This window comes from Haemorhous mexicanus, chromosome 1, assembly GCF_027477595.1.
Source record: "Haemorhous mexicanus isolate bHaeMex1 chromosome 1, bHaeMex1.pri, whole genome shotgun sequence".
Lineage (NCBI taxonomy): Eukaryota > Metazoa > Chordata > Aves > Passeriformes > Fringillidae > Haemorhous > Haemorhous mexicanus.
Window position 1 is genome coordinate 47,387,763 of NC_082341.1, and position 19,503 is coordinate 47,407,265.

At 43.9% G+C, this 19,503-nt stretch overlaps 1 protein-coding gene across 4 annotated transcripts in view; it reads right to left on the reverse strand.

Moving 5' to 3' along the window:
• The window catches only part of AOAH (acyloxyacyl hydrolase), a 74,128-nt gene that overhangs the window by 5,197 nt on the left and 49,428 nt on the right, over window positions 1-19,503 (reverse strand). For 2 of the 4 annotated variants that reach the window (XM_059848735.1, XM_059848746.1), the window contains exons 15-21: window positions 16,812-16,848; window positions 15,729-15,803; window positions 10,072-10,244; window positions 7,636-7,694; window positions 7,496-7,555; window positions 5,862-5,958; window positions 1,973-2,049 (exon numbers count right to left, since the gene is read on the reverse strand). In XM_059848735.1, coding sequence (XP_059704718.1) covers window positions 1,973-2,049; window positions 5,862-5,958; window positions 7,496-7,555; window positions 7,636-7,694; window positions 10,072-10,244; window positions 15,729-15,803; window positions 16,812-16,848 — 578 coding nt within the window. The remainder of the gene's footprint in view (window positions 1-1,972; window positions 2,050-5,861; window positions 5,959-7,495; window positions 7,556-7,635; window positions 7,695-10,071; window positions 10,245-15,728; window positions 15,804-16,811; window positions 16,849-19,503) is intronic. The other 2 variants (XM_059848755.1, XM_059848763.1) reach the window with 1 other exon arrangement.

Below are 19,503 nucleotides of genomic sequence, written 5' to 3' on the forward strand. Positions count from 1 at the left end.
GTTTTTACTCTCATTTCATTTGCCAGGTTTTCTCCAATTGCTTCCTTGCAAAAGGCCTGCAGCAAAAAATCAAGGCACACTTTCTCCACATCCCCAGGCTGTGAGTTCATACTTTCATGCAGCTGTCTCCTGATACTTGTAAAGTAGACAGGGAGGAATTTCTGCTATGTAGGAGTCCCTCTTTGAACAGGAGGATCTTGTAATTTGGCAAGGCTAAGCAAGGCACTGTATGGCCTTGAGTGACTAACACGAGTGTGAAATATCGCACCTAAAGCATCTATTTTCCCTTTGGACTTTCCCCCTGCAGGTTTCCCCTAGCTTAATTGACAGAACAGTCAATGTAGAAGCTGCTGAAATGTTGGAATCCATCAGTGCTTGCAACTCACTCCCGTGGAAGTGCTTCTCCACTGACTGTTTCCCAGTGTGGAAAGCAGCATCAACAACATTGGGTCATATGGAGATGGGGTTGTTGGAGTCAACACATGCAGGGCGTTATTCCACAACATAAAACTGGCCCATAAAATCCTCCCATGATTCTGAGCAGGGGGAGCTACCAAGTGGCTGGGCAGTGTGGTGGGGTTTGCTTGCAAAGGTGACTGCTGCTTTGCTCTGCACAGGTGTGTGATACCTTCAGGTACTGTATAGAAAACCAACAGGCTTTGTTTGCAGCTGACTGCAGAACATGGTCTCTCCATGTGTTTTTGTAGGAAAAAAACTAATTGGAAGTGAGCACGGTGGGAACAAGGCAGCCTCATGCTAGATTATCAAACCCAAGCAAGGATTTACAGTGGAGCAGCTGCTTCTCCTTTCCTTTTGTTTATTTCTGTAATAAACAGACAGTAAACCTTCTCCTTCAACCTGTCCTGGGAGGCTATGCAAGCAAGTGAAAAAGTAATAAGATGTAGATGCTGAGCAAAAGCAATTTACATGCATAACTTCAAAAAGAATCTTTGTTCCAGACTATGACAGGCAAATCTTCAGTCTCAGAGGCTGCAGGGCAGCAGCAGGGCTGGAGGGGGGCCTTTCTGGTTTCTGCAGTGCTGCCTTACTGTCCTGATCCTGAAAAACTCCCACGGGTGTTTGGGCAGGCAGCTGGCCAGCCTAAGCAGCAAGGATCAGTTTGGCCACACTACTGGTTAGTGAGGGAAAGAGGCAGTAGACCTTGCAGGTGTCAGAGCAGAGTGCAGCCAGCAGAAATATTGGAGATATCAGCTCTGGAGCCACAGCTGTCCTTTAGATTGGCCAAAGAAGGCACCCTGGCTTGTGACAGCAATAGTGTGGCCAGCAGGATGAGGGCAGTGATTGTCCTCCTGTACTCAGCACTTTGTGAGGCTACACCTGAAATCCAGTGGTCAGTTTGGGCCCCTCTCAACAAGAAATACATTGAGGTGCTAGAGTTTGTCCAGAGAAGAGCAACAGAGCTGGGGAACGGTTTGGAGAACAAGACTTATTGTGGAGCAGTTGAGGGAACAGAAGTTTTTTAGCCTAGAGAAAAGGAGGCTGAGGGGAGATCTTAATGCTCTCTACCGCCTAAAAAGAGGTGGGGGGTGGTTTCTTCTCCCATGAAACAATTAATAGGATATAAGAACATGGCCTCAAGCTTCACTGGAGAGGGGTGTTAAATTAGATGTTAGGAAAAATGATTTCAGGGAGAGGGTTGCCAAGCATTGGAACAGGCTCCCAAGGGAAGCGGGCGCACTCCTATCCCTGGAGGTATTTAACATGTGCTGCTTTGGGACAGGGTTTACTGGTGGACCTGGCAGTGTTAGGTTAATGGCTGGCCTCCATGATCTTAGAGGTCTTTCCGACCTAAATGATTCTATGACTTTCTCTCCTTTACAATAGACAGATTCCCTAAATCTGCATCCCTGTGGCATGCCGACTGGATGCCTGGGGCAGCAATAGGCACCAGAACCCCACATGCTCCCACATCCCACATGCTCCCACCCATCTCCTGGGGCCAGTTTTTTACCTGGCTGGGGTGGAAGCCGTCGACTGGCTCGATCAGCTGCCAGGGCTCGCCTCCCATCTTGCGCCACTCCTCGGCAGCTGCAAAGAGCGCAAGCAGAGGGGTTCATCACCCGGGAGCACAGAGACACCATCCAGAGACGCACTCCCCTCCTCCTCAAAGCATCACTGGTGTTTTTAGCCACACAACAGCTCTATGTGAAGATTACAATAATTCACATAGAGTTTTCAGAGCCTACAGTGTGTACAATCCCCTCTCCTTGGGGCAGTATTTACGCCTTTATTGTTATTTTTTTCCTCTGCGATATTTATGCAAGGAAGTGCTTTGAACATAAATGATTGTAAAACAATTCACTTTCCCTCCCAACTAAGATGAATGCTGTAGCAAGTAGAGCTTTAAATTATTTAATACTGATTTAACACTTTTCCATTTCCCATATTAGTTGCATCTTCAGCAGTGCAAAAGAAAAAGTAGAGATAAAGAAAACAGCACTTTTTAGAGAAAGAGATGGTACCAGAATATTCACATGGGCTGAAGTCTGCATGAACAGACTGTCATTTTTAGTTACTTATCTTCCAAGTGGTCTTTTTCAACTCCAACAAAATAACCATTTGAATTACATAAGCATGACATTCAATGCAAATGATGCTGTGCTGTAAGCCCCGGAGCCATTAGAGAAGTAAAAAGCTTTCTCTCTTCAAAAGGTCTGCAGAGTGATCAAACATGGGACTAGTGGATATGGCATTAACAGACTGTAAATTCAATAATTCCTTTCATAATGACAGATTAAGAATTCTTAATAGCATTATGCAAGCATCCTGTCAGGAAAAAAATGTTCTCCATTCAAGTGCCACAGTTTGATCTGGGCTCACCACTGATTTTTGGACCCTGGCTATTGTGTCAAAAAGTGATGTCTGGGTTCCCATGCTAACTCTAATTCACAGAAAGGTGATATTCCTGCTTTGACTGTAGAAACCCACTTGTGATGTTTCAGGCACTGCCCAAAGTAACCTGTTTGAAAACATGGGTTTGTTTCAAATTTGCAGTATGTTGGGCATAACAGATATTTACCTTGGATTCCACCATGCAGTGCACATACAGATGCACAGTGAACTACACAACCCCTTATATATGATATTGTACATGGAGTACAAGTCTGTGTACTGTGTTTTAGTACATTTGTAGTTCATCTGTAGAGAGACTACTGTTCCAGTGCCAAAAACAGCAGAGGAGGACCTAAGATATGTATCAAGATAGATCAGTTTATACTATTATACCTGAATTCCAAAAATCCTAGAGCAGTCGAGCAAATATCCACCAGCTGAGTATGTCCAGAGCTTATCTTAAAGATGCCTGCTGCCTTGGCTGGACTGGTCTAGAGCTTGCTCCCATCCACATCAAGGAAAAGGCATAACAAGCAACACCTCTCCCCCTCTTTATTGCTCTGCTTCATAAAGAAACCACTAATTTCTTTAGTCAAGGTCAACTAGTGAGCTTGAATGTCCACCTAAATCTAGAATAAATGCTAATGTACTCAAATTTTACTCAGAGAAAACTGGGAGATGCTATGTACATATATATGCCCAGGCCAGCCTGAAATCTATGCACTCAGTGTGTAACCACTGCTAAATATTTGATGTCTGGAGAGTTTAGGGGAGTATTTGCTGCTTCCTACAGAAAGAGACCAGAAAAGTAGGTCAGCAGCCTTAGCTGGTTTTGAGCACACTCATGATCTGACAGCTTTCCTGATGGCAAGCTCAAATCCTTGGCTCCAGGGCTGCAGGAAATTTTACAAAGTGTCTTTCAAAGCTGATGTTTGTATATGCATGTGTGATTTTGTTTACTTCATTTATTTAACGCAATGTAATCAAGAACAGCAAATTATATTAAGATGTTTCCTTTTGTGAAAGCAAATAAATTAACTAAAGTTAGTAATTTAACTTATTAAAGTAATTTGCCTACCCAGCAGGTAGTTCATTCCAAATCCTAATGACTTGTTAAATATTAAGGAGCTGAGGCAAAAGCCACTAGGAGACTTGGACACCCTTGAAACTCTGTGCTATGAGAATGAACTTGACAGTGGAGCCCACCTCTCTGACAGAAACTTTTGGACAGAAAGACTGCCTCTCCCATCCTCACTTCTTTACCTCCTCCTCCTCCATATGGTCTTCATGAGACCCAGAACCAGCTTCCTGAATTGGGTCATGTAGGATAAAATAAGTTTGTGAATTTTGATGGGATTTGGCTGCAAAAGGAGATTTTTACTTTTTTTTAATAATCTTAGGTGCTGTGGCAGCTTTGTGCTTTCAAGGACAGCTAAGCACTAATGGGGAGAATAAATGGGGAGAAGCATTAGAGAAGTACACTTTAAAGCATTAACAGGGTGCTTCTGTCCCTTTGTGGCTCTGGATTTAGATGTCTGCATGCTGGGATTTAAAATATAGTCCCTAGACAAAAATTTTCAATAAGGACTCCATGGAACTACCTCTCTATGTGAACATAAAAACAAGGAAATGCAGATCAAGCTTTTTTCCTAATTATTATATACTCCTTTTTGAATGTAAACATTCAGGCTATCTGGGAGAGGCCCCAAGGTGGTGAGGGCTGGAGTTCCTGCCCCATGAACGGAGGCTGAGGAACAGGGATGGTCCATTCCAGGGAAGAGCCTGTGGGAAGACAACTTGGACGGTGCCAGTCTCTTCCCACCAGTGCACACTGAGAGAGGGAGAGACAAGTTGTAACATGGGAGATCCAGGCTGGATATAGAAATAAAAAGCTGTTTTCCCACTTTCCCTTCACTGTCTAACTACTTGTAATATGTTGCCCATTCAATCCCCCATCTCATTCTGATCCTCATTTTTAAAAAGAAGGAGTGTGATGAATCTTGTGATGAATCTGAGCTGATGCTGAGTGTTGCCTCAAGCTGGACCCTGTGCATCTTGCAAGGCAAACAGAGCTGATTCCAGGATTCGGGGATTCAGGTGTTGGTCCCCAGCCCCACAGGGACACTGCCTGCTCATGCTCATGCATAACGACAAAAGTTTCCTGGGTGTTTTAATTTATTTTAAAGTGTCAGTTTCAGAAGAAAGTGGTTTAGGTAATGCGCTTACCTAATGTCACTAAAGATCACAGAAGGACAAGTTTTGTAAGCTCTTCAAGTCAAAAGTTACAGTAGTATGTAGGTGTTTAAAGAAACATAGGAAAGATGCCAGTTATTCCTGGGAGAGGTGCTTCTACTTTTGGGAACAGTGAGAGGGTGTCTGTGTTGCTGAGGCAGGGAAATGGCTGATGAAAGATTTCCTTCCAAAGGCACTGCTCAGCCCAGAGGAGGCAGCATGAAGCCCAGTCAGTGATGGAGTAAACTACATCTCATGAAGACCACTCTGACCACTGCAGGTAGATAACCACCTCCAGCCTAGATAACCTGCTATGAAAGCAATGTTCAGAAATAAACCCAAACCTTACGGACCAATACGGTTTGAGATTTCTTTTTTTCCTTTGTCAGCCTGAGAAGCTGCATTGGACAAGCAGGAGGCCTTCTTAGCAGAGGCACATCTCTTGTCTTTGTCACTTTGCTACCCAAGAGGAAGTGGCCAGTGTGCTGTGCATCACTGGGGTGGTGGGTGCCAGCAGCTGCGACCAGAGAGGAGGCTGTGGTTCCCAAGGTAGTGGTGAGATCTTGTCTCAGGAAAGGTGCCTGGTCACCCCAACTATGGAAGCCAGGAGAAGCTGGCATTAAGGATACCTCCTTGGCCACAGCCCTGACAGCAGGGTCACCTAGGCTGACTGTACTGACCTTCTACTGGTATAGAGCCAAAATATGAGGAGCATATCAGCAGGCCAGAACCTGAGTAAATGCTTTGTGAGAAAGACAGGGTAAAAAACAACTTACTTTGTCTCAGTGGGAAATCCATGTAGAAAATATCAAAGTTGGCAAATTTCTCAGATCTTGCTATTTCTTTCAGAACATTTGAAAGTTGTAACGCTCTCTGCAAAATCAAATGACTTAATAACTGTCCATTCCTATTCATGTTGCTTTGCATGGATTCAGCTTTTGTCACTGATGTGCAGGCAGGAATTTGAAAGCTAACGTTGCCCTTTCTTCTCGAGGACCGGAGGTGAAATAAGGCTCTTCATCAGAACCTGGACTTGCATGAGCACCACCAGCCTTTGGACTACCCAGTTCATCCTCACAGACTGCACTGAGGCCTCAGCTGATTTTGAAAGTTTGTTACAGCATATGCTTATTTCACTGGAGACCTCCTTTAGTAGTGCCCCTACACTTATATAAATATTCTAAGTTTTTCACTTTTGGAGCTCTTTCTTAAAGAAATGCAAAACTTTTCTACAGGAGAAATGCCCTCTTTTCCTATTATCCTTGCCACTACTAAGTTGGGGGTGATAATGCTTATCTATGCAGACCAAATTCCACCCTTACTTTCAGAAGAGTTAATTACCACCATTGAGCATCTGCCTGATACATCCAGTGTAATTTCTGCAGCCATAACAGAGATCAGGATCTCCTAAATATTTAAATTCTGCAGTTTGGATAATAACATAGACAATTAGTTTCAGACAGAGGCTCAGAATGATTAATTCATACCCTGCAGACATATGCATTGTTCATGGACAGAAGTTACATGTACTCTATGTTCTGTATTGTTGGTATGAATATATAAACTGCAATCCTGCAAAGGTTTAGGAATGTGCTTAATGGCCTCCTCCGAAGTCAAGGGGGACAGGGCACAAAATAAAATACATATGTAAGCTTTGGTGAAATTAAGTTCATATTTTGTTGTTTAGTGAATGCAAACATTAATACAACCATACACAAAGACGACATCTTTGATAATATTTGGCTCCTTTTACATGGCTGCAGGGCATTGCTGGGATTAAAAATCACCTTGTATCATAAGATGGCTGTTTTTATGTATCATTCACTTCTGCACCCAGATTTTTAGGGTTAGTTTTAAGACATCTCTGTTCTGTCCGTTCCCATTCCTGCACTGAGCCTGGATGCTCCCTGGTCACACCATCTGGTGATTAAGTCCACAGAAATGTGTCTGAGGAAGATTAGCACAAATCCCAAATGAAAACAGGGTAAGGCTCTTGCTTTCAAGACCTGATCCTACAGCCAGAAAAATCTATGCAGCTGGCTTGTTATACCCACAGCTGACTTGATTCAAAAGCCCTTCCTTTCTTATCAGGCACATTTTCTTCTTAAAGAACATGAACTTGAACAGTTCTGTCTCAGAGAGATCACATCCCTTGAGCATAAATTTAGGTAACTGAGAGGTTGTAACAGCAATACCTTTACAAATCCCTTAACTTGAGCATGCTGCCTCCCAGAGCCTGAGAGGCATTTGAAAGAATAAGTGTAGATGTTTCCCCAACTTCTCCTCACCTTTGGAAGAAAAAATACTGTGCTGACATCTTGCCTTTGAGGCAATTGTGCTTCTCTCCTCAGACACAGGGCAGAGTGTCTGAGCACTGGGGCGATCCCATTGCAGCCCCATTGAGACTTACCTCCGAAGTCAGATTCCTGAGGGTCTCATTGGGGGTCAGCCAGCCGCTGCAGGGGCTCACCTGGGTGGGCATGAGGAGAGGGGCTTTAGCAGCAGACCAAGATGAAAGGGGGGCTCCTAAGCTACAGCTGCAGACCTTACCTGGAGGCAGTCGAGGAAAGAGTAGAGTTGACTGTACGTGACATCCTTGTTCAGTTGTCCTGCAAAGCACAGAGAGCCAAACATCGTGTGCCCAATGGCCAAATGTGGCTTCTTTCTGCACGTCTGTGCATTGCTGTGCGTTACACCCTTGGGTGGGAAGAGGCACCCCCAGAGCCTCACCACACCCCCAACCCCCAGGGTACCCTCGCACCACCAGAGCTGGGGTGCAATAGAGGTGGCAGCATCATGGCATTCTTCCTGCTAAGGTGCCCGTGTCCCCACAGTGTGCAGAGCCCCACACCTGCTTTTCCTGCATCCCTCTGCTGCCTTTCATAGGTGATTTGTCTCACCTGTGGGGTTAGTCATCACAGCCTATGCCAGCCTCCAAAGTGCATGGCTGATACTTTCCCATTAACCTGTCTCTCACCCCCCAAAGAAATGCAGGGTTTGCAAAGCTGAAGGGTGCCTGTATACACTCTGAGATCTGCATTTACTTTGCAGAGGTTAGCCTTAAAAGGGAGAAACAATTTTGCTGTCATGGAGGGAAGTGGATATGCTTGTGTGGGTGAGGAAATTCGAGCACCAAGTCAAGCACCCAGCTAACATTTTGTAAAATTCACTGTGCTATGCAATAGCCTGGCTTGTTGGGAAAATGATCCATTTTCTCAATCTTTTTGCTTCTTTGGTAACAACAACTAAGGTGAGAATTAAATGGCCACATTTTTTTGTATTAGTTGTATTATTGTTTGTAATACACTGATCATTCCATCAGGCTTTGATACTTTTGCAGTACTGAAATAGGAATTTCTTATTGTTGCTTTCAGGAACTGCAAAGTACAATCTCTACCAAGTGAAATGGGCTGCTCAGGTTGCTTTGCAGTGGCTCCCTGATACAGATATGTTTCTTGCCTTTCACACAGCTGCCCATCACCCAGCAGCCGTTCCAGATGCCCAGAAAGAAAAAGCTGGGGAGTTCAAAGATCTAGGAGCACTTCTGGCTATTTGGATGTTCCAGATTCCTGTAGCTTGAAGCATCAGGCCCTGGGATGGGCTGTTGTGGGGACCAGGGATTTGGCAGAAAGACAGACTGATGTCTGGTCATGGCTGACTGGCAGCCAAATGGGGAAAACTGCTCACAGCCTGTTGGAGGATGTGCCAGAAGGGATCCCTTGCTGCAAAACGTGTTGCTTAGGATTAATTGGGTCCCTCCAAGGCAAATCAGCCCGTCTGAAAATTTTCCACCTGATCCTATAGTTAATCACACCTGATTTGGCTGTGTGTCGTCTGTGATAATTAGATACCTAGTCAGAGGAACTGTTGCTGTGATAAACATGCACTCAAGGGAAGAAATAGTTTTATGTGACTAAAAATTAATTATGACAGGTTTCCCCTGCCTTGAATGGGGTAAGATTTTTCTCTTTTTTTTCTTAAATTTTTTAAAATTGGTACTAGTATAGTGGTTATGAGAGAAAAATATAGGAATAGAAATGGGAAAGATGTGGGCCCGTTGGTAATTACTAGGAAACCTTGGGGAAACCACAACACAGCTGCAAGCTGTGTTACCCAGTGGTTGCCAAAATCATCTGAAGTTGTAATCTACCATTTTAATGATGTGATTTAGCTTCTCTCTCTCTTTGCTGGTGAGAACTATTATGACAACAACTTCCTGCCTGTCAGATTCAAAAAAAGATTCTTTTACTCCAATACAAGTAAGTACATGCTTTTGGTCTAGAAAGCCAAGGAGTGAGTGGTCTCTTAATGGTCAGAGGTACTGTGCCATATACACTCTGATATGACAGGATCCCAAAGGCAGCCTCCAAATCTCTGAAAATAAATACCCCAAAGCACTTTACACTCTGAGGGAATGTCCCAAAACATGTCTGCACACAGTATGAGGTTTCAATCTCTCATGTAGCTAGTGTAGGAGGTGCCAGGCACCCAGTGCTGGCAGAAAATTTATTTCTCTAATATAAAAAAAGTCTTTTGGAACCCTCTGACTTAATCTTTTGCCTTGGTCCACATCCAGTTTTACCACAACATCCACCAGTCAGTGAGTGTAACCTAAATGGCCATCTCCACCTGTAACAACAACCAGGATGAAATGCAGGCAGGCTGGCCACAATTTTGGGCCAAGACTGTGGTACAGCAGCTTGTTTACACCACCCCAACAAGTGTTGAGCCTGGTTTGGAGCTGGGTGGGTATGGCTGATGAGGGAAGCAGTCAGAATAGGGGTCTGTCCTGTCCTGCACTGGGAATGGTAAGAGATGTCATTCCTATTTCTGCAGCACAGCCAATATCTGCCTCATATTTCTCAGATCTCCTCCACGCTGTCAGGTTTGCTTGAAGTCGTCAATGGATTCATAGATTTTTTAGGGAGAGAAGCCAACATGAACAGGCAGATGACCAGGAGGAACCCCACAACACCTCAGACTTACCTAGAGGATGGTATCTGTCATGCAGGTTATCCCAGAGGAAGCGACCATCCACCAAGCCTGTTAGAATCACATGGCTGCCTTTTGGAAGACAGGTGTCCAGGTATTGCAGAGCTTGCACTACGTTGGAGAGCATTTCTTTGGGTGTGGTCATGTGAGCCAGTGTGTCACGTTCCCTAAAGGAGAGGATGCCAACGGGACATTTTGTCAGGAATACTGTGTCCCCAAAAGGGTACCTGAAACAGTGTCATTTTCTCTGTCTGCTGCTCTACCACATTAAGTCAGCTGAATAAAACATTAGAAAAATGCTGTGCTGTCTCTCACTTGTCATTGCCAAAATCAGATGTGATACAAAAACCTCCCTCCCTCAGCATACCCCATCTTTCTGCTAAAAACAGACAAATTATTCCCTTTTTTATAGAGTAGACTCCAGTTGTGGGTTAACCTCAGTGGACAGCTAAGCATCACACAGCTGCTCACCTGCTTTCCTTCCTCCGCTTCCTCCCCAGTGAGAGATGGGAAGAAGAGAGGGTAAAAGTAAGAAAACTTGAGGGTCAAGGTAAAAAACCAAACCAAGTTATTGTTCAATAAGTGAGGAAGAAGTAGAAGAAGAGAGAAAGCAACCAAAGAAGTAATGTAAAACCATGGGTTCTTGTACATACCTTACCTTCAATATGCTTTTTGATTATGCAAGGTAGGAATAGCTAAGGTAGCTTTGTCTCTCACATGTCATACACCTCTTACTACAGCTCTCTTGGAGGGTAGGAGAGGGATCTGGACAAATGTGTGAGCCTGGAGAGAGGCGATACCTAAGATTAAAATAGTCCATTGGGATACAGGAGCTGTGTCAGTGCTCCACAAGGACTGAATGCCCATGTTTTGTGGCTCATTGTCAGGCGTGAACCTCTTCAATCCAGATTCCCCAGCTCAGGCTTATCCTTCCTCTCTTGTATTTAGCTGTAAATGCTGCAGGAGTGCGAGGGGAAATTAAATCCTAAAGTTGAAATACATTTCAATTTATATAAGAAAAACAAACAAGCAGAACCACCCCAGGCAGCCTGGAGAACAGTGCTCTAGTTATGTTATTATAGCAGCCACTTTATTACAGAAGAAGCGGTCACGCGCTCTCCCAGCCGAGAGCTATTGCTGTGCTCTCGTGGGGCACGTGTCCATAGCAGGGGCTGACAGCAAGGGGGGGCACAGCCCTGAGAAGGTTGTCTCATCCCATCAAGAGAGGATCTGTTGGAACCCAGGCCATTCCTCTGGCTGCCCTGGAGGACTCAAGACCCTGGCAGGGGGCCCAGAGACCTTGGCACAGAGTCAAAAACACCTGTGCCTTCGATTTTAACCCATGGAAACAATTACCAACTTTGTGCTAGGATTTACAAGCCACAAGGGTTTGAGTAGAATGATAGTGAATTTATCACAGGGTGAAAAAGTAGAATTTTGGGGATTTAGAATGGGGGTTCAAGAGGCAAGATGGAGGAATCTGGGCATGTCCTGTCTTTCTTCTTCTTCTTCTTGTCCTCCATCATCTGCTGTGATGGTGACACTTCTGGATTGGTTTAGGGTAGAGACAGACTGTCTAACATAGGTGATAGGTATTGGAAAATTATTGTAAATAAAGTACACGTAGTTTCTAGTATAAAAAACTAACGCTGCCCCAAGGGCAGACAGTGTGCCATGAATCAACCTGCCAGACAGATCTCAGCAAGTCAGAAAAATTATTTATTAGATAAGAGAAAATAAACAACCTTGAAAACCGGAGTTGAGCAATCTTGACTTCTTCTTCAGTCACAGGGAAAAAAGACTCTTTAATACCTCGGGAGCCATTTCAGCAACACAAACCCCAAGAAGGATCAGCCACCCTGGGAAGCAGGGTCTCTTGAGAGTTTCCATTCTGTCTTGGTGGTGTGGCCCAGCTGAACCAGGTGTTCAGAAAGAAAGACAGGGGATGTCCTTCCAAGCAAGAAGGTTGCACTAATGTGCACCCTCATTGTTTTAGTTCTTCCCACATTTTGTCCTCTTACTTGTAGAAATGCTATCACCTTAGTGGCCAGAAGGCTCCTTCCAGGTCCTTTCCTTAGATAATCCTTTCATCTCTTTCTTGGCTTCCCAGGGGTAAGAGAAGGGCAAACTTGATGCTTGCAGTGCTGAGCAAGCTGAATTGGGAATTGGGTCAGATTCCTTGTCAGTCAACACCATAGAATCAGAAGCTTTCCAAAGCACTGTTGCTCTGTCTTGAGGCATTCAAAATGTTTAGATTCAGAGGGGGGAAATGTATGCTGAATCCTGTGTGGGAGAACCATGTTCCCTTAGAAGGATTTGGGATTCTTCACTGAGGTGCATTTTGCACACAAAATAATAATTGGGTGAGTTTCCTGGGCCACGAAATTTATCTTAATGCAGTATGTGCTGCTGAAGTGTTTGAGACTTTCTAGCAGGAAGAACTGAAAAAGCATTAGAATTCAGGTTTATCCTTTTGACAGCCACCAAATCAAGCTACTTTTGAGATAAGACTGTGGATTTGCTCTGAAATTACTTCATTTCGCCTACAGGTGTTGCAGCACTTGATTTCAAAATACTGGTCTGATGTAAGCCCTCTACCACAAGTAAACATGTCAGCACAAGCCAAAATTAATATGACATTCATAATTCCACTTTCTCTTGTCATACAGCGTTGAAGTCATGCAGATATGTCTTCACATTTCTTTTCTGTGCCAGGCTATGAAATTAAATCCAAATGAGAAGAAAGCAACCTTGTAGGCATGTTTAATTTTGTCTCTGCCATTAGGACTCCAAGGTGCCTGGGTGAGCACCAGGGCCTGTTGTGGTACCCTCACCTCATTCCCTCGGGCTTGCTGCACAGGCTGGTGTGCCCAGGGCATGAGAGCTAGAGGTGCTGCCTGCTCACACACTATTTTTAGGGCAGGAGGGGTGCAGCAGCTCTTTGGTGCTGATAGTTGTATTATAAAGGGGCACTATGCTCTTGCTGGCACTTTTGTCACTTTGTACAAGCTCCTTTCATGGTGGGTTGCTGCTCTCCCTGCTTTGCTGCTGCCACCTTGCTGTTTGTTGCAGATGCCATAAGTGCAGATGTGTGAAGGAGAGGCTGGAGAAATGGTGCCACACCCAAAATGCAACTAATATTTGCATTAACTGTACAGCATTTGAGACTTCTGGTGCTCATTATTTTCTTGTCTGATTTTTTTTTTCTAGGTCTCTGTATCCCATATTTACCCCTCAGCGGGCTGAGAGATACCATTGCCATCTGTCTTTATTTTTCTCACCCCCCTGTTTGGACACCTTGGTGTGGAAACTATGGGGAATGTGTAACACAGGCTGCCAATTTCATTATCGTTCCCGTCTACAAGCATCCACATTACTCATTGCCCAGCTCTTCACATGGGATGAAATACCTGCATTTTAACAGTGCTTTGGGAAGAGCTGTGTCTCCAGTATGCTCAGCACACTGCCTTCTTTTGAAGCCAAAATACAGGATAAGGCCAGGAAGGCTGTATTACTGCAGTTTAGAGCTGTCCTTGAAGAGGTTTTTATTTGCCAAGCCCTGGGTTTGAAGTCAAGCCCATCAGATGCTCGGCATCCTCTGTAACCTCTGTAGGTACATCAGAGCCAGGCAACTGCACAGTAACTGGACACTGAAACAAATCTCTCTCTGCTGTGCATCCCCCTCAATGGAAACAGCACAATGCTACAGAAGCTGTGGCATCTTTCCTTGCAGGAGTCACAGGGATCACTATAGCCTGATAGCCTCTTTTGATACTGTGAATGTTTTGGAAGAAAACGGACAGAAAACAGCAGTGGGAATTTGAGCAGACAAAAGTGTCTCTGCCAGATAGTGAATGCTGGGATAAAAAGACATCAGAGTTTCAAGCAAGCATTAAATACTGCTCTGGAAGGTTTTGGAATATACAAATGGGAGAGGCTAGGTCAAAATGGTTTACATTTCTGGAAACTTTCTTTTTACTTCAGAAGAGTAGAAAGCAGTGTTAGAGACAGGGTAAGCAGAAGGAATAGCCTGCAGAATGAGGAATAAAAAAAAGCAAAAAGAGGTGCTTTTAGCTAAGGCAGTGACACAGCAGAATTGAAATATGTGCACAACAGAGCCTGGGCCCAGCCTGTGAGAAGACACCTTGAAAGTCTCCATGGCAGGAGCCATGGACTTCAGCAAAGGTGGAATTTATTTTTTGTGGAGGGGGAAGTAGGGGCTTTATCATCCTGGCAATGGATGCAATGATCTCTCCATAAGCTTCCCGGTAAACAGATCCCCAGGACAGTCTGGTCAGCAAGACTGCTTTTCCCTCCCAGTCAGAGCATGGTAGCACTGCTTTTGAGGATTTGTGCATCTTTTCCCTGACAGGAGCCGGGTGCTGAGGGCAAATTTGGCAGTTCTGGGCAGGGATGCAGAGCGAGCATGAGCACCGGAGGGGGAAGGTTTCATGGGAGGTGATTTCTGTGTGCTGCCTGCATGTGGCTAGGGTGAGGGTCATGGCAGGAAAAGACCCAAAAGGTGCCCCTGTGGTCCCACTTCTGCCACAGCTGAGGGCTCCCAGTTTCTGCAGTGCTGAGGAAAGTCCTGCCTGGCTTTGAACATCATCATCTGGAACACAACACCTGGCAAGCAAAGCTTCAACCCATGAACTGCCTATTAAGCAGTTTTAGGACACCAAACCTTGGCCATTTTCATGGCCACATCTGACAGTCTGCATATAGCTCCCACTTCGTTATACAATCTGCAGGTGAGAATTTTCAAAGCCTTTGGCAGGAAACTTAGCTGAGTGTGCAGCATATATTAAAGTGATTGTTTTGAAAGTCTGTGTAAATAAGATAGATTTCTTCCATGCACAAGAAAAGCTGAAGATCGACCATGGTGAAAATAATGTTGCACTAGCAACAGCACTCAGGCCTCCTGCAAAACCAAAACTGCAGCATGGATGTGCTGTGCACTGGCCTGGTTGCAAGGTGTTTTCTGCCTTCCCTCTACCAGGAGGAAGGGAAGCATCCAGCTAGTGACCTCTTGGTGTCCCTGTGAGCACTCCTAATGGGTAATACCAGAACTATCAGTTTTGAAAGCTTCAGTTCATTCTCCTGCAGAGTTTATGATGTGAATAAAGCCAGAAAGACAAAACACCTCATCAGGAGAGCACAGCAAAGAGTGCAGGAAGCAGAGTGCAGGAAGCAGAGGGTGAAAATGGACCTCGATAGGGGACTATGTTGTCATTCCTCAGAAATGATGAACCAGTCATGCTCTCCCTCCTGCGAGGAGGTGGCACAGTAGGTAAGATGGATATACATGCTTTTAAACACTTCCCCCTCCCCCCCCCCCCGTTGTTATTATTAATTTCCTCTGCAAAGTTAGAAGTAATTACTTCAGACATACCATTAGTCATTTTATGACTGGCTTATAAAAGAAAGAGAGAAATGCAAGCTGCAAATCAGGACTGGTAGGTGCCTATGACAAATGCAGGTAAGGAAACAAGTATTTTCAGCAGAAAATTAAGAAAGAAGGACCAATAGCAAAGAAAAATGCCATCATGAAGAAGCACAAAGTAGTGAGACACAAATGTCCAGGCAGTCAGCAGTACTCTAAAGAAGTAAAATTTATGCTACTAAAAGTGTTCATTTAGTTTACACCTTACCCATTGCAGACATCATTCCCAATTGTAGCGTAGATAACTATGGCTGGATTGTCCAACAGCTGGTTTCTGGCAAAACTAAAAGATAAATATGGAGCTATGTTAATGGGGAAATACACTCTCAGTGTCTGAATCACACACCATGCTTGCGTAAGATCACATTTGGAAGTATCCTTCTTGGATATGGCCAATACCCAAATGACTGCTCCTATGTTTGTGAGAGTTTTGTTTTGGTTTTTTTTTTGTGGTTGCTTTTTTTCACTCTAGTTTTATATTTTAGTAAAGTGACTTAAATGAAGTTATTTTCACTTCTCCCTTTCGCTGCTCATGGACTTGTCTTTTTCACTGTTTTTCCTGCTGGCTTTCCATTTTCTTTGTGTTATTCAGAAGCCAAATCAAATAGTTTCACTTTGGGGCAAAGACATGAATCAAGATGGGAATTTTTTAATCAAAGATGGGAGAGGAAGACTAGGTTTGGCTGACAAGTAAATCTCTGTGTAGAACTGAACTCAAGTTAAAATCAGGATGTGGTTTGAATCTCAGTGCTAGAGGGCAAGAATTCATTACTTCTTTGTCAGGATGAGAGAAAAATAAATCCTTTAGGACACAAACTATATCAGTGTCAAGCAATCTAAATCAAACCCAGCTGACCCACAACCCACCCAAATTAATCTGAAAAGGAGAATTGCAGCCTCTCACTACTCAGTAACTACTGAGTTATATCCACATGGAAATAACAGTGGGCCTGCCCATATCTATCTACACTGCTACACACAGGCTTATAGAAAGGCTTAGTCTCTCCCTTAAAATCACTGGAAATCCTCCACTGGCTTAACAGAGGCAAGTTCAAGGCCATGGGGATTATGATATCCACCCTTAAACCCAGTTTTCTTCTGTTTATGACTGTTTATTCTAGAGAAGAAAGAGTCAGCACTTCAGAGCACACTGGTCAAGAGAAGCTGGGCTTTTTAGACCATTCATGAATAAAATAATCCTCACAGTGCTTTGTTTGTTTCTGTCAAAGAGGTAGAACTCCGTCAGTGCTCCTGTACCTCCTGTACCTCTTGAATCCCATTAAGCACTCACCTTTTTATTAAAGAGAGGAGGTTTCCTGAAGAACCACCTGATCACACATAGAGGGAACAAGAGAAATAGTACAACATTGTTAAAGTGACAAAAAAACCCTGAATGCAAAACCAAACTACATTGCATATTTCCAAGAATGTAGAAACATTGAAAGTAAAAATGGAGCAACAAGTCGTCTCTGTAACCTTTTTAGGTGTTGGCACCAAGAAGTAAAGCTATATCCAGGGACCTGCTGCTTTCTTATCTGAGTTGCACAATTCAGCCTGTAGAAAATCAAATACTTTTAAGTGCAGGGTTATTTGGATCTGGCTTTTAATCCAGATCTGGCAGCTTCTTCCCATCTGTTGAACATAGTAGTCTCCTGTAAACCAGCCAACCTGACTTGTCAACAGTCAATCTATTTTAACTTTCCCTATAAATTGCAAAGGGAACTGTTCTCACTCTTCTGAGAGAGTAAGTGTCTCACAGCTATACCACATTGGGACTGATTCAGGTCCTAAACATAGGCGCCAAGTGCCATTTTTGACATCCCAGAGTATCCAAGACACCTGCAGCAGGGCTGGCAGATACATCACAAGATGCATGAGAGATTGTGCACTTCTGGAGGGGCAGCTGGAGGTGGGAAAAATATCATAAAGCACCTCAAAGAGCTGTAGACACCAGTGTTTGGGTTCCTGCATGGCTCTCCCCACAAGTGTCAGACTTCTTCTAAGTAGTATTAGGCCAGCTGCATTCCTCCCAAGATGAGTTCAATTTTAGCAATTCACCCAAAGGGTTGGATGAAAATCTTTCCTCCTTGAGGAAAGGAGCTGGCTACACCTAAACATCTGTGAGCATCTGTAATATTTTATTTATGTTTTGAATGAGAAAAGCATTCCCATTTAGTTAAGCTTTTGTGCATTAAACTTATTAGAAGGTCATGAAAGGCTATGCATATTCATCCCAACCATCTCCAGCACACAAATCAAACTCCATCACGTGCAGTACAAGAGGGATAGTAAACAAGGAGCCAAAAAGACTTTATGCTTTGGTCAAGATGAAACTAGGTCTGTGATTGCAAGAAGCTCACCTAATAGCAAGGTACAGAAACATAAACTTCAGAGAAGCAGATCTTACAGGTCATACTTGCTCTAATTTTTCAGTATTTTCACTCTCTCCTCTTTTTTCATTCCTTCTCCTCTTTTATTATCCTCCTCCTATTGTCAGCTCAACGCTTCCCTGATCTCTCTCTTCTCTTTTCTGAATTGTGCTTCTGAAACTTGCTTTGAGGAGTAAATCCTGCCCTCCCTGCAGCTCTTGAGGGGAAACTTGTGGACAGAACATCATTAAATCCCTGCTGGATTGGTATGGGGGAAGAGATCTGAGATATAAACCCCTAAGGTAGCAATAATACACTTTGCATTTTAATAGTGATGCCTTTGTTATTATCACTCACAGTGATGCCAACTGCATATATCAAGGAATCCTTTATGCTTTAAATAATCCAGTTCTTCTAAGCTGAAAATGAATGTATCAATCTGCTGCTTCTCTCCTGGGGGTTGCTGATCCATTCAAAAATCCAGCCCTTCTATTGAGAAGCTCTTTTCAGCAGTGTAAGAGCCCCACAAAAAACTCAGAAACTATGGTTTGGAACATAACTACCAAATTTGGGTTTTTTTTCTGTTTGATAGCCCTTCTTTCAGTTAGAGCTGAACACCCTTTCTTTAAGCCTTTCTGTCTCAAGGCTCCCTGGACTGTGGCTGTGGTCTCAGCAGAAATAAGCTAGTGGGACCTCTAAAATTTAAAATGTATTTACAAAAAAGCAATAAGCTGTTCTTGGGTATATATTACCTCCACAAGCATAGGTACTTATAAGCAGCTCAGTGGAAAGCATTAGCAGAGTTACAAATCAAAACATCAAGAAAATGAATGGGTATTTTGGAAAGGAGTTTTTATGGGTAAACTGAGTCATCAAGGAAGCTTTTGTGATACAGGATGAAATATGAAAACATTCAAGAGAGAAAAGGAGACGAAGCAGAACAGTTAGCCTTACACTGTTCAATGGCCTAGAATCCACTCCTGGATCTTTTCTGCCTCTCTCTCTCTCTGTTGCTTTCTAAATATTCTCAGACTGGTGAGGTTTTGTTTTAGTTTTGGTTCAGAAATCAAGGTTGGGTTTGCTTCCAGTTGTGAGGGAAGGGTCCACGGCCTCCAGAGGATAAGTCGGATTTTTTAAGAAAGGGAAGGCAGTAATCCTGTTAGCATGGAGGCTGGGGAAGCTTTTCTCCATTGTGAAGATGCATGTCCTGAGAAGAGCAGTGGGGGAATGTCCCTTTGTGCTGAGTCTGTCACAGTGCTGGTGCTTTCGGAGGGGAGCTGGACAGGAACATTGTTCTTGGTGCCTGGCTTGGCTTGCCGTCCCTGGGCTCTGGCTCTTGGCTGCATATCTCCTCCACCAGATCAGCATCCTTTCCTTGCACACATGTGGGGCTGTGAAGCAGCGTTTTCAGAGGAAGGTTTAGTTGTCCTGGGTGGGGTTAAGTCAGACTGTTCAGCTGTTTGCTTTATTGACACTGAGGGTAGCTTTTTAAATCCTCCCATTCTGGGAAACTGTTACACCAAATGAGGCAATAAAAGTGAACCTTTACAATGTAGTGTCAGTGTGATGATTTAGAGAAGATATTCTGAGATCCTTCTCTTACTGGTAATTTGT